Source organism: Amborella trichopoda, chromosome 1 (genome assembly GCF_054954075.1).
Source record: "Amborella trichopoda isolate Santa Cruz 75 chromosome 1, AtrichopodaSantaCruz75HAP2 v2.0, whole genome shotgun sequence".
Taxonomy (NCBI): domain Eukaryota; kingdom Viridiplantae; phylum Streptophyta; class Magnoliopsida; order Amborellales; family Amborellaceae; genus Amborella; species Amborella trichopoda.
The window spans coordinates 3,305,880-3,321,440 of record NC_142336.1 but is presented as its reverse complement, the minus strand read 5'-3'; the positions used below and the strand labels follow the sequence as shown (position 1 = coordinate 3,321,440).

At 35.4% G+C, this 15,561-nt stretch overlaps 1 protein-coding gene across 6 annotated transcripts in view; it reads left to right on the top strand.

The window, feature by feature from the left end:
- The first annotated feature begins 3,746 nt into the window (after nucleotides 1–3,746).
- LOC18427094 (Transducin/WD40 repeat-like superfamily protein) overlaps nucleotides 3,747–15,561 on the top strand; it is a 30,171-nt gene continuing 18,356 nt past the window's right edge. The window contains exons 1-9 of one of the 6 annotated variants that reach the window (XM_088857314.1): nucleotides 3,747–3,955; nucleotides 4,206–4,407; nucleotides 4,726–4,802; nucleotides 4,907–4,962; nucleotides 6,096–6,281; nucleotides 13,988–14,102; nucleotides 14,306–14,405; nucleotides 14,540–14,720; nucleotides 15,167–15,224. In XM_088857314.1, coding sequence (XP_088713440.1) covers nucleotides 4,745–4,802; nucleotides 4,907–4,962; nucleotides 6,096–6,281; nucleotides 13,988–14,102; nucleotides 14,306–14,405; nucleotides 14,540–14,720; nucleotides 15,167–15,224 — 754 coding nt within the window. In that variant the 5' untranslated portion in view covers nucleotides 3,747–3,955; nucleotides 4,206–4,407; nucleotides 4,726–4,744. Of the gene's footprint in view, nucleotides 3,956–4,205; nucleotides 4,442–4,469; nucleotides 4,599–4,725; nucleotides 4,803–4,906; nucleotides 4,963–6,095; nucleotides 6,282–13,987; nucleotides 14,103–14,305; nucleotides 14,406–14,539; nucleotides 14,721–15,166; nucleotides 15,225–15,561 lie in introns of those variants that run through there. The other 5 variants (XM_088857306.1, XM_088857334.1, XM_088857325.1 and 2 more) reach the window with 5 other exon arrangements.

The window sequence follows — 15,561 nt, the reverse complement described above, 5'->3', positions numbered from 1 at the left end:
TCATGGTTGCCTGCCATTTTATTTGCAGAGGCATACATGGTCATATGTCTCATGACATCTAGTATTTTTAGTTCAGATAAACCATTTATCTGCCAATTGACTATAGATCTTCCAGAATAAGATACTGCCTATTGTATTGAATCTTCTTCCATTTGAATGTCAACAGGAGTAGGTCTCTTATGATAGGGTAAGGCTGTTATGGGTTTCCAGTATTTCCCATAAGCTATTTTATTAATGGTATCCATTAGAGGTGTAATATCCATAAAAGCTTTTTCTTGATTTTGGATTGTATCCTCTATTATAGGTTCTTCTTCGGTGAGCATCATAGTTTCATGCTCAGGTATGACAGCTTTACCTTTGTCAGATGACTCAGGTATCTGTGAAGTGATGGTAGATGGAGGAATATGGATTTGAGGTGAAGGTACTCCTTTCAGATCTAGTTGGGATAGTTTGGAGATTAATTGATCCATAAGGGATTTATTATTTTCTCCAATGTGGAATTTATTCTTATTTAACTCAGGTGGTGGTTTAAATAATACTGATTTAGGAATGGGAGATATAGTAGGTTTTTCCTTGGATACGATTCTTTCTATTCTTTCAGTTTGCTTTCCAAGGGATTGTAGATATAAGTTTGTGTAATTATTTTGTTCTACAATATGGGGTATGTACTCTTGTTTTTTATTGATTTCCTTAGGTATGGCTTTATATGGTGTAGCCACTATATCATAGAAGGAGGAAGAGTGTACAGGCTCATTTTTCTTTGGAATACCTGTTTTGAGTATAATGCTTTTCTCTGGTGGATGTATACTAGCAGTTGTAGTACCATCAGTACTTATATATGTCTTTTCTTCTATGGTTTGGATTTGTTTATTAAAAGAGGGAATAGTAATATTTTTCTCTAAACATAGGTCTTTTAGCCAATGAAAAAATCCTATATTTAATCTTTCTTTATGTAAGAATTTATTATATTTCTTATGTAGTAATTCCATTAATCTAGGTGGTTGAAATCTCTGTAAATACCATTCTCGAATATGTTTATTTTCTTCTGATAATTAATCTTTTTTAATAAAAGCTTTATTTATTTTTCTTTGTTTCTTTTCTAGCTTGGCGGCTAGATAGGCTGCTATATATTCTTCTGAATATTGAGTAGGATCATCTTCTTCAAGTTGTAATGTACAAACTTGAAAGTCATATAATTCTTCTATACTGGGTTCAGTATTAGAAGTTGTAGGATGAGATGATGTATATGTTGGGATTACAATATTATCTCTGGTTCTATGTGTTCCTTGAAATTGTATACCTGGATTAGATGAATTTATTTGATTATTGGATGAAGATGGATGACTATGACTAGGAGGAGGTGGTAATATAATAACATTTGGGTTATGAGAAATTGATTTTCTATTTGGTATATTTTGTTTATTATTTCTCTTTCTGTTTATATCAATATCATCTTGTGTTCGTGTATTTGTATTTTGGAATTGTATTTCTACATTTCCATCTGTATGTTCTATGATATGATTAGGAATAAACTGTTGGGGAATTTCTCGTGGCTGATTAGCATTTTGTAATGCCCATGATTGAGGTAGAATTATATCTGACCATTTTATAGTTTTTGGGACTATCATATTAGATTTTTCTATATTTGTTTGGAACAAAATTGTTTGATCTTTTTGATCAAGTTTCAAGGTATTGGGACTTAATGTATTCATAACTTTATAGTATATTCGATAGACTATGGCAAGATTTTGTGATCCATGGATCATATTAAAACCATGTGTTTTAAGATTTATTGTTAATATATCTAAGATATTGGGGTCTGTTAAAGAAACAGAAAAATTAGGAAAACAGTTAAAATATATTGGCCCGCTACAGAGGCTGGATTCTACCATGCCTAGTAGGGAGTCTGTGAAAATATTGTGTCTTGTATCTCTTAGGCATACAAGCACAGAAGTGTTCAACCCTGGTCGGGTCAAAGGTTTCACGGCTATTTGGATTAGACCAATGTGCAAATATTTGTAATTATGTTCTTTATGTTTTTCTATTACTTTTTTAGAGAGTAGGTGAAAGTCTTCTTGATTTTGTGTGACTGATAGACTTTCTTCTACAGTTTTGATGGCATAACCCATCTTGAGTTTGAATGATCCTTTGTTATAAACATCATGTATTGGTACCTTGGGAATATTCCAATTTTGTATATTCTCCTCAATATCATTTATGATTATCTGTTCTTTATTTTTGACTCTAAGTTTGGAAGATGAAGGTACAGTTTTACTAGTAAGATTTCTTATGAGATTTGCCATCCGTAGGTTGCGGATAATGACAATCTGGACATTCAGTGGCCTTAGCTTTTTTCCCTAAGCGGCTCTCCTGGCCTTGGCGGTACTTTTCGCATCGGCGTTCACTTGTCTCTTGTCTTAACTCTCGGACCAACTTTCTTGGTGGTCAATCTCACTTAATTTCTTATAGTAAAATGTCTATTTATCTCACTTATGAGGTAAGAAGAACAGTTGTACAAATTCTACAGTTATAACTGTTTGCACAGTTCCACTGTGGAATAGTTCTTACTGTTTAATTTGTCAGACAGTGTATCACTGTATGGCTCTGATACCACTTTGCGCCAGGATCTACAGCACTGTCTTTTGATTAGGTTTTATCTATTTTAATTGATTGTTTTTTAGTTTTAAGTCTATGGAGATTCGACTATTGCGGATAACAGAGTTATAATAAATAAGTAAACAGCAAGCTGTTATATTGAATTAATGATTGTGAAATTCTGTAGTAATTTAAACAGAATAATATGATTCCTATGAAAGGAATTATCGAGATGTCAATTACAATCCACTGAGCATAACTAATAATACCTATTTTAATATTAAATAGAATTTTAAATTGCATGGAATTTTTCCAGGAAATCACACTAGCATTTTATTATCATTTACAGTATATATATATATATATATATATATAGGAAGATACCTATAGGCGAAAATAAACAGTGATTTCGCCTACCCTCGTCACCATCGAAAGTTCATTGTACGGTTACGATTGTCCGGTAGTGTTTTATTTTTCATTTTTTTTTTTACAAATTAGAATGACCTAAAATTTGGAGCATATGTTCATCAAAACTAGTCGAATTTAATAAAAATATCAAAAAAACTTTTTATATGAAAAACATTAACCAAAATACCCTCGAAAAGTTTCGGGGGTATTTTGGTCAATTTATTTTCTCGAATTATTACTTTTATATTTTTATTAGGTGCGTCTCACTAAGATGTATACACACTCAAAATTTTAGATCATTTCGATTTGTAGAAAAAAATGAAAAATGAAACACTACCGGACAAAACATGATCATGCGATAAACTTTGGACAATGATAAGGATAGACGAAATCACTGTTCATTTTCATGCATAGGTGTTGCGCTACCGTCATCACTGTCCAAAGTTCATCTATAGGCGTTGAGAAGACTTTTCCATATATATATATATAATAATAATAATAATTTTATTTTTTATAATTATATTTTGACTTTGTAGTATACAAAATTAGAACTAATCTGGATCCAGATCTTATATATATATATATAGGTTTAGATCTGGATCCAAATCCAAATATTCTAGATTTGATTCGAACCCCAATTCTCAGCCCTAATAACAATAAATTAAAGAGATATTTATATGATTTTCTAAAAAATTGAGCCCCTTTTCGGGGTTCCGGAAAAGGAAAAAGAAGCGCCCAAAGCTACCACAACAAACCTAAACCTGTGTTCTATAAAACCAGGCCTTGTAAAAACCAACTATCCAAACAGGCCCTAAAAGTTGAGGATCGTCTCGTCATTTGTTTATTATAAAATGGGCGTGTGGGGATTCAGATTTCAGAAAATACTTAAGGCGGGAGTTTCTCGCTCTAAAACTCTTCACTCTCTCTGAAACCCTTTTTCTTCTTCTCTCAAGTAAGAAAGCCCTGCAACTCTGCAATTCTTTAAATTAAGCTCCATTATCGGTATCAATTATAACATACAAGAATTTTAAGCATTTTATGAGATAATCTCAAGCCCTAAAATGTAATATTATCGAAGCCATGGAGAGATTATTGAATCAGTATTTTTCTGATTTTTTTTGCATCTCTTCTGAGAAATTACTTTTTCTGATTATTGTTTTTTCTTATATGATATTCATTTGTCATATATGAATTTTTTGAAGTCCTATGATGGAATATATGGAAGACACTACGTAAGACCCATGGACGAATGAATACTGTTTTGCCCATACGCTCATCACCGTCTGAAAAAATCCGGCCGCCTGTGTTCAAGGTTCGTGACGGTCAAAAAAATCACGTGGAACCGCAACGGATAGCAAAGGGCAAAACACTGTAGCATTTGCAAAACGCTGTAGCATTTAGCCTGTAGGCGTTTTTAAGGTTTTTCCGGAATATATAGGTTTCCATTTATCCTCTGTTTCCATTGTCTTTGTTTTGATATTTTATATTTATTTCCATGATATCCACTTCTAATATCAAGCTTTAATCCCTAGAATGAATAGTGCTTATTTATTTATTTTCCCCTTCTCCAGAAATCGTTGTGCAATTTTTTCCTGGTATTTGTTCTAGTTTGATATCGATACTTCCCATTTTTTGTTAATTCTGGTTTTGTTATTTTTCCTGGTATTTCTCTATCTTTCTGCAATTTATTTAATATGCATTACACCCATTTAAATAATGTAGAATTCAGGAGCTCGAAGAGATGGCTTGTTTCCCTCCACCTGGGTCTATTACATTATGTGAAATCAATCGTGCTCTCGGTACTCATTCACTCTTCAAATTCATGTCAATGTTTCTACATTTTAGGGTTTTGTGAGTACTTTAGGGTTTCTTAGGGGTTAATGATGCTCTTTCAATTTTGCAGTTACTACTGAAAGCTACACAGATACTAGATCTTACGAGGTCTATGGGAAAGTGCTCGTAAGCAATCAAACCTCTACCAACTCTTCAATTTATTTTTCTTTAGATTCACTGGATCCCATTTCTAAAGAACTGCCATCGGTGTTTAACATTAACTTATTATTATTGTTGGGTTTTGTTGTATTTTTCTTTGAGTTGCTTGAGCTTTGTGATCAGTTATAAGAATGCTTAAAAAGGCTGACTTGGGTGAGTGTCAGTGAGACTGTGAAGATTTAACTTTAACAAAGAAAATTCAAGGAAAGGGAGGCTCTGGTCATTCTGGGTTATTTGGCATGGAATTGCCTGGTTCCTGATTGGGTCCAGCTCCAGCGAGTCCCAAGTTGGACTGCAGATTTTCAGTCACTGTTCCTAAATACCGCATTGTTGTTGTTGTTGTTGGTCTTACTGCTGCTTATATGGTTTTTACTTCATCATCCCATTTGTCATTCAAGTTTGTGCAAACATGTATGCTTATTTGGAATCTCAGTTCTCTGTGTAAATGTTCAAGGGCTTCATTGACCTTCAGATCTGTAGTATATGTCTGTTAGTCTCTATTTTGAGACTTCCTTTTAATGTGAATGACTGCATGGTGTAAAATCTTCCAGATATATCACTATGTTAGGTGTTTTTATCTCACTTTTCTTTTCGTGAAAAACTATTTTAGGTCTATTTTCAATGGTTTACATTGAACAGAGCAGTTAATATGCAATTGATTCGATGTTATTTTTTGTGGACTGGTGTATATAAGTGGTTATTCACTAGCATTCAATAACTTTTGTGTTGTCAACTCTCTCTCTGCCTCCAACCACCTCCACACCCCCCCACCAACCCCCCCCCCCCCACATATATATAAAAAAAGAACAAAACATTCACACACACACACACCTTTTTCTTGCAATGCCCTTGGTTGTCATATGCTTAGTGAGGGAAGGTTTCCTTTTTATTTGAAAGATGAACTGTTATAGGTGTGTGATTTATGTGAGTGGTTTTTCTTTCCTTCTGGGGATCATCCAAAATCATGTTTTTTGTGCTGATTCTCTGTTCGGACATTACTATGCCTTTGCACATAATGTAATTATTAATGTGTGTATGGGATTTATTAACTTAGGAAATTTTTAGAAGATCTCTTAATGGAACTTAGCATCATTTTACAGGGACTTGTGTTTGATCCGATTCCTTTCCAGTCGGACACATTGTTACCTAATTTTGAGAAAGAGTTGGAAGATGAAAGTGGTGATGGAGTTCGCATTGCATCAGAATCTCCTTTTGTTTCAAGAGGTCTTCAATATTTGCAAAGGGTATTCAATAACTTCTTTGAGCGTGGCTTTTCTCCAAAGAATGTGAGTTCTTATGGCAAACCTCAACTATAGCATGCTACTACATTTTGTTTAAGTGTTCTAGAAATCACATTTATCAAACATTTATGAATTGTGAATTGTGGAGATGTATTGGAATGAAATGGAATGAGTATAATAAGGGGAAAATATCTCCGTACCCCCAATTTTTAGGTTTCATATCTCATTACACCCAAGGTTTCAAAACATATCTTGGGCCATAGAAATCCTAAGTTTTATATCTTCTAACCCCCCAATTAATTTTACCCACCACTTTAATCCTAGTGTTTTAGCCCAAACAAATATTAGAAAGACAACTTTTTTTAAACCCATCCACTCTCTCTTTCTCTCTCTCCCTTGTGACTCCTCAAACCCCTTCTCTCTCTTCCTTTCCCGTGTCTCTCACGCTCTCTCTCCGCTTTGTGTTTCCCCAAACCCCTCTCTCTCTGTATACTGTGTTTCCCCAAAACTCAAAGATAATTTCAATTTTATTTTCTTTGCTTTACCATTAATTCATAGAATTTAAGTATTCTTATCAAAAGAACAAACCAAATTCACAGCATGCCAGGAAAAGAGATGGCAACTCTTTCTCTTTCTCTGTGCTGGTGAATAGGCTTTGTTGTTTCCCATATCATTTCCAGCTTTACGTGAAAGACTTAGATTTTCTGTTGTTACTCCTATTAAATGGCTAATTCTCCATCTTACCAAATGTGAAGTTCCTATAAAAGGTTAAAACTCTTTATAAATCAGGTCAATGGTCTCTCTTCATTCCCACACCATACACAGTTCGATCCGAACTTCTACCATGCCCAAAACCCTCTCATATACAGCATAAGAGAAAGAGGGGGAGAGAGATCATGTTCTCAATGCTGCTACGAAGAAAGAGACCATGTTCTCAACACTGCTATGCACAACCATTAGAACCCTTACCAGATAAATGTTGCTCCCATCCTCAACTTCTTCGCCAACATGAACACCTTCTTGAACTTGTAGATACTGGCAATGACCTCCTCTGGTAATGGCCTCTCCATTTCCGCAACCTCCTCCAACCGGGGAGCCAAAAGCTTCATCCTCCCCGTCAAACTTTGCACTATATCTCTCTCATCACTTACTGATCTATTGGTTACCTGGCCAAAATCCACCATTAAAGGACATGCTGGGTCTTTGGGCTCCCCCTCCACGATTTTCACCTCTATTTTTCTAGAATTAGAGCCTCTTAGAAAATGGGCTTTTTGGGATCAAACCAGGTTAATGGGGTGGGCCATTTTTAGAGAGAGAAATGCCCAACCCAATTGGGGAGAGAGAGAGGGAGGTTTGGGGAAAGACGGGAAGAGAGAGAGAGCGTGAGTGAAAGGGTTTAGCAAAAGTTGTCATTCTCAGATTAGTTTGGGCTAAAAAATAGGATTAAAGTGGGAAGATTTAGTTCAAGGGGTTAGAAATAAAACCTCGGATTTTTATAGCTCAAGATATATTTTGAAACCTTGGGTCTATTGAGATATGAAACATAACAATTGGGGGTACGGAGATATTTTCCCTATAATAAATTATGCATTGTGTATGTTTCAACATGGAGCTTAGTTAGGTCCAAAGAAACTGGATTAGTTTCTCATCTTTTTTATTTGAACTTCTAGTATTGGCTTTTCTGGGATATATTTTTTATGGGGAATATCGGTGTGCTTTGTGAATTGCTCAAATTGCATAACTCTATCATGTTGATCCATTGTGATAGCATTTGCTTCCAAGAGAGGTAAACCTAATTTTACCTATTGCATTGATGTCGGGCTGCTTTATTATATCTCCATTCTCCATCTTAAGTTTATGTACATTATATGTGAAGCTAATTTTACCTATTTCATTGATGTCGGGCTGCTTTATTGTATCTCCATTCTCCATCTTAAGTTTATGTACATTATACGTGAAGCTTGCTTGAGAGCTGATAACTAGAAGGTGATTCCTTCAACCCTATTTGGTGATCCCAAGAGTTTCTACAAGTGCATGGAGACAGACTTGTAAAGCTAATGAGGTGATAGATGAGGGCATGTTTGGATGCCACAAGAGACCATGGTTTGGGAGCATTTGGTGATGACTTTGTTTACAATAATTTTTTAAAAAATTGTTTTGGTTTTGTATATCACACAATGAACGAAAAGTTGTGCGCCCGACCTCTTAGACAGACTGTTTTAAAAATCGCCTTGACCATTAAAACGCCTAGGCATGGTCAAGGCGGATAGTATTAGGTGGAAAAAGCTAGGTGCCTGCCTAGGCTGTGTAAAAAGGGGGAGCCTAGGTGCTGCCTCGACCTTGGCGGAAATTTTTTTTGGGGAGAGGGCAAAAAATGTTATTTTAATCCCTTAAAAGCTCTTGCCCTCAAACAATTTTAGTGAACTTTAGAGTGAGAAACAACTTGAAAAAAAATAGATTTGAAGATTTTTTGAGAGATCGAATTTTTTTTCGAAAATCCTCAAATGGTCATGATATAAAAGGATATTCATCATCAATATTTTTGAGGCTTATAGGGGTTGTAAAAGACGAGATTTGGGATCCCAAACAGTTTGGTTGGCTTGAATCGAGTCCACTTCAAGAAGGTTGGTATATTTCAATAGTTTTCATTAGTTCTTGTATTTTTTCCCCTTAATGTCTAATGATGTTATTACTTGCTATTTTTTTTTTTTTGATACTTTGTGATATATATTTGATATGTTATTGTCTATGTAGATTATTGTTTTTCCATTTACTTGTATGGTTCATAAACCTTTTTTTTTTGTCTTTGTTAGTTGGATGTGACTTTTAGAACGGATATGACTTTTTTCTAATGACTTTCGAAACTTTTGTGACTTGTGAGTGACTTGTGATTTGCGAGATTCAAAGGACATCTTGAGTTGATTTTATCATTTAATGTTGCTTTTGAGTTATAATTATTTCATTTACAATCTAAAGTTGTAAGTGTTTATGTTTGATCTGTGCTTCCGGCATCTTAACAATAGATTATATACAAAACTTACTTATTAAATAAAAAAACATACAATTTTATATACAATAAAATGGGGGGAGGTGTGGGGGAACCAACTTAAAAAAAACACTGGCTGCCTTTGAGTCTAGGCCCCCGCCTTAGCGCCTAGGTGGCCCAGAGCTCTCACCGCCTAGGCGGCCGCCTACGCCTTCTTGAATATTGATATCACAAAAAAAAAAAAAAAAAAAAGAAAACCCTTATCAAACAAATCTGTTTAGGTTTTGTTTCGTGTGGATGCCCAAGTTGAGTGGTCTTCCATTTGCAGATTAGACCGCAAACCACAAAGGGAATTTAAGAGGTCTTACCCTCTTTTTTTCTCCATCCACGAATGATGCTCTCAACTGAGTTGGGGCCTTAGGCACACACAACCACAAACGACACACTCTCTCTCTTAATTTCTGCAACTGGGGCCGCCACCATTCTTTCTTTGCCATCTCTGCTGCCGCTACCACCACCATCCTTGTTCTTTCCCACTATTTCTGCTGCCATGTCCAACTGCCACCACCACCGTAGGGCATAGCCATGCTTCTTGCTCTCCATCCTCTTGGGTGGCAATGAAGAACTTTCAATAGGCAGGATTCGTTCTTCCTTTGCTTAAAGCAATATCTGAAAAGCCTAAGCTTGATGGCAGGAAGACTGAAATCAGGCTTCCTTGAAATATTCTTAAACTGGTCCAATCTCAAGGTTATGGTATTGTACGATTTTCAATGTGGAGGGAAAGCTTCAATTTCTATATCATAAACCAGTCTTATCTCTCTCTAATAAAAACAATAAAGAGATTTTCATTGTGGTGGCATTGAAATCTAGAAATTCTCTCAAAAAAACCTGGCGGTTTTCATTGAACAACTCCTAGGGTATTGAACAACAATTATTTGTATATTCTTCCCTTTTCTCCCACAATTATAATGGGTTACAATTTTGAAGGCCTTGAACAACAGTTCTTCACACTTTTTGCAACGGCTCCATACTATTTATAAGCTCTCAGGAAATTTAAGGTTTTTTCCTTGCATTCCTTCCTCGAGAAACCTTGAGGAAACCTTGAAGTTAAGCAAGAAAGCTCACAACAATCATTCTATCACAAAAATGCCAAAGAAAATGGGAGCAAACAACTAAGCCTAAGCAGCTGGAGCTAGACAGAGTACAAATGGGGCCGAGATGAAAAGCTTGAGATAAAGAAGAATAATTCCGGTGCAAAGGCAAGAGTTATACACCCAAAGCTGCTTGAAGAAAACCATTCTCGATTCCATGGTTTAGAGAGAGAGGGGTGTTCTAAGAAGGGTGAGAACCTTAAAATTTCCCTTAACCCGTCACAAGCTCGGGTAAAAAGGGTCGGCTATATTAGGAAGGTAGCCAATGTAAAACTTTGGCAAAAATTGTCATGAATCCAGGATAATTGTGTAAACCAGTGGTTAAAAGTCGCCGAATCGGCACGGAATCGGCCTATTCGACTCGAAAATCGGTAATCACGTATTGATACCTATGTAAAATGGAGAATTGCCCGGTTATAGAGAAGAATCGGTGATTCTGTACAGTAACTCAGTGCATGAAGTCATGAATCCCGCTGCATGACATCATGAATCGTACATGGCATTTTTGTAATGTTTTGGGTTAAAATGGGTTATAGGTGTCCAACAACCTCCAGGCCACGTGTCCTTAACCACAAGCCCCACGCTAATTCATGTGTTTCACACGCGTAAGAGTTGGTAACAAAGTGGTATTTATTCCCATCAATTTTCTTCCGTCTGTCTGATGTGGGATTATTGTGATAAAAGGTAATAGCTGAAATACTAATATAATATTATCTTTAAGTCGGGCGAATAGTAACACAATTCAAACTATGGTGTGGTGGCTAGCACGCCCTTTTCTCACTTGGACGTCGTAAGTTCAACTCTTGACAGGTTTCACATCCTTCCTCAAAAAAATTATAGTTTTTTGTAAAAAAAGTATATGGTTCTTATAAAAAAAAAAAAAAAAAGTAATACAACAAAATTTCTTTTTCTTGTCAAAAAAATAAAAGTATAAAAGTTTATTGTAAAAAAAACATATAAGGTTATTGTCAAAAAAAAAAAAAAAAAGGTAATACAACGTTTTTTTTTTTCTTGTTAAAAAAACAAAAGATTATTGTAAAAAAAATATAAGGTTCTTGTCAAAAAAAAAAAAAAAGAAGGTAATACAACAAGTATTTCTTTTTTAAAAAAAAGGTTCTTGTTAAAATAAATTAATAAATAAGGTAATACGACAAGCATTTCTTCTAAAAATAAATAAATAAAAGGTTATTGTTAAAAAAAATAAAAGATTTTTGTCAAAAAAAGATCAAAGGTAATACAACAAGTATTTATTGTCAAAAAAAATAAAAGGTTGGATTTTTTATTATTTGTATAATAAAATAATTATAAAATGTAAACCAACAATTTCAATTTCAGTATATAATATTATAGTTAGGTTGTAATAATTTTGGATATAGTTAGGTTGTAATAATTTGGGTTTTTTTTTTTTTTTTTTAAACGGTTTAGGGTTCTCTGACAATTCAAGATTTTTGTGGCCATTTTTCATCGATTTAAACCATTCTTTATTGTAGTCCATGTATGACTATATACTTCATCCATGATAATTCTATGATTTTTCTTTTGTGTGATGTAAATTTAATGGTTAAAATAAATTCATACAGGGAAAGAACTTCTCAATATTCGCATATTGATGAAAAAAATGAAAATGAATAATGGAGTACCCTGATTTCTTATTGGATTCCTAAAAAACAACATTTATAATGAATTTTAATAATTTTTTTGGATTTTTTTTAATGCTTAATCTGATTGATTCAGCCGATTCCGGATGGGCTTTTGGGATATCCGATCCGGGGCATTGATCCGTTTTTTAAACCACTGGTGTGAACTATCAAGGGATTAAACTTATGAGCCACACTATGAAGCTGTGGGAGAGAGTGATTGAGTAACCTCTAAAGCATGAAACGAGTGTATGAGAAAACGAATTCGGTTTTATGCCAAGGAGGTCAACAACTGAGGCTATTTTCCTACTTAAGCAACTGATTGAGAAGTTTAGGGCAAAGGGAAAGGACCTCCACATGGTTTTTATTAGTCTAGAGAAAGCTTATGATAGAGTACCTAGAGATTTGATATGGTGGGTGTTGAAAAAGAAAGGAGCCTCAAGCCACTACATCGACTTGGTGAAGGATATGTACAAGGGAACGATAACTAGTGTACGAACAACTAGCGGAGAGGTAAGTGAGTTTTCGGTGACAATAGTTCTACATTAGGAGTCAGCATTGAGCCCATACCTCGTTTTCTTCGTTATGGGCGATTTAACTTGCACTTACAAGATGAGGTACTGTGGTGTATGTTATTCGTGGATGACATAGTTTTGATCAATGAGACCCGACGCAACATCAACACAACGTTAGAACTTTGAAGGGATGCTCTAGGATTTAAGAATTTTAAAATTAGTCTGACTAAGACATAGTATATGGAATGCAAGTTTACTAATAATAGAAGTAGAGATGAGGAATTAGTTAAAATTGATGGTCAAAAAATATAAAAAAAGGTGCAATTTCGATATTTTTGGTTGATAATCCAGGAAAATGGAGAGATTGGGGAAGATGTGCACATAGAATTAGAGCTGGGTGGACGAAGTGAAGATGTGCAACCGGAGTTTTATTTGATCGCCGTGTACCAATGAAGCTGAAGGGCAAGTTCTATAAGATAGCTATGAGACCGGCTTTGTTTTATGGGGTGGAATATTGGGAGGTCAAAAAACAACATATTAATAGCACGAGTGTAGCTGAGATGGGGATGTTGAAATGGACGAGTGACAAGACAAGAAGGGATAGAATTCAAAATGACTACATACGGGAGAACTTAATAAGATGAGAGAAAGTAGACTTAGGTGGACTGGCCATGTGCAGCACAGACCCAATACAAGACTTGTTAGGAGGTGCAAGTTAGTTCAAGTGGAAGGCTAAAAAAAGGCCAGGAGTAGACCCAAAAGGACATAGTTGGATGTAACAAGAAAAAATATGGGGACTTATGGCCTCACTGAAGGTATAGTCCTTGATAGAGCAGAAAGGCGGATCGGGATTTGTATAGCTGATCCCATTTAGTTGGGGAAAGGCTTTGACAATGATAATAATGGTTTAGAGAGGGAGGGGGGCATTTAGAAAGAGAAACACAAGTTAGAGAGAGTAGTGATGGTTGCTGTGGTAGAGAGGCAGAGAGGCTTGAGAGTAAAGAGGAGGTTTGCTGGATAAGATTTTTAGTAAGTTTTATAAATCTACCGAGGGCTCACCATTGGGAAAAGTGGCATCCAAACTACCCTCAACCACTATAGATTTTGATGCAATTTGTGAAGATCTTGCAGATGGCTATCCATATTTTTAAAAAATTGAATTTTTATTTACAGCCAAATAGGGCATAAGACGACTAAATGGGTGCTATTGGGAACAGCTGGGGACATGGGATTGCTCGCTGCTGTAGAGACACCTCTATGCTATATGCACTCTTTACATTTTTTTAAGAATTATTACTTACCAGTAACAAAAGAGAAAGTACTAGATTTATTTATTTTTTTGTTTGCCTTTTACATATCTTGGGCATGAAGGCCTGTATGCTTGTAGAAAGGAAATTCATCTATAAGTAACTAATTGGTTTGAGAAATGAATTTCTGTTTTCCTCTTTTTTGTCTTGTTTAGGTACATTTCTTATCGAAAGTCTTCCTTCAAGGTGTTAGTTGGAACCAGCATAATCATATTTTAGCATATATATCTGGGCCAAATCAAGTGTCTGTACGTGATTTTGAAAATTCAGGTTGGTATTATACTCCTAATTGCTTTCTTGTGAACAATATGGGCTTATACTCCTAATTGCTTTCTTGTGAGCAATATGGGCTTTCTGGTTTAGAGTGGTCTCCATTTCTGATTTAAGACATGTTCCTTAACTTGTATCCTAATAAAAAAAAAAACTTATTATGTTCATGGGAACTACTTGAAAGCACTATTTCATTTGATCAGAGAGCAGGGAACCATCTATATTGACCAGTGAAACACAAAGGGGGGTCAGGGCAATTGAGTGGCGGCCTAATGGTGGCAAAACACTTTCTGTAGCGTGCAAGTAAGAAACATGACATGATCTCACCATCAGTTGTACATGCATCATATGTATTAACAAATTCTATTCTATAGCACTTGTAGTACTGTGATTGTCAATCTCTTTCATCACTTGTTGATTTAGGATTTTCTTTTCAGGGGAGGAATATGCATTTGGTCAGCCTCTTACCCGGGCAATGTAGCTCCTCTAAGATCTGGAGTTGCCTCTTTCTTAGGAAATCCTGCTAGAGGCTCTGGAATCAGATGGGCATTGGTAGACTTCCTCAAGAGCCCTGGTGGTGAACAGGTTACTGCATTATCTTGGAGTCCAAATGGAAGATATCCTTGAAAATTGTATGCTTCTCTGAGCCTTTTATTTTGTTAGTTTCTGTAATTTGATTTTCTTCATGCTAATGATGAAAGCTAATGATGAAATTCCCATAAGAAGTAACTTTAGTGTAGGCTAATGCCAATGTACACAAACTCTTCATGGATAGTATGGTATATCTAGGAATCATCTAGGAGGGTTTGGGGGTCTATGGAATTTACGTGGCATGACGGGTGGTTTACTACATGTTCAAAGTTTTCATTTATGATACATATTGTTTGTTGAAGTTTTTTGTCGGAAGTGAAAAACACCAGGGTTATCGTTACATTGTGCAGCCAATGTATGGGCACTCTTTTATCATTACCTATCAATCATTTTAGAAATATATCAGTTGGTTTTTTCTTATTGTATATGGCTACCTTTTTAGTGCTTATTGTCATCCTTGACATACGATTACACTTCTAGCTTCTGCATCAAGTGAGAGCTCCTCCTTCATCATTTGGGATGTTGCTCAAGGTAATGTTGCTTCTTTCATGGCATCTTTTAATAAATACACCTAACTATACCATTCTTACTACTTAGTTTTCTGGATAAATTCCAATATTTTTAACCGGACCATCAATCAAATTACCTGTTAATCTGCAGTAGTTATTATAATTTGTGAAGGCTATTGCCCATAGTGAATCATGTATGCTTGTCTGTGTTACAGCGTGTAATCAGGAGTTGCACACTTGTCATCTATGGGGGTCAGATAAATAGCTCTGCACCCATTAGGCTGTATCAATATATGTCTATCCATATATCCTTGACCATTTGATTGTCTGAACCATGGACAACTGGATTACTTAAGTTT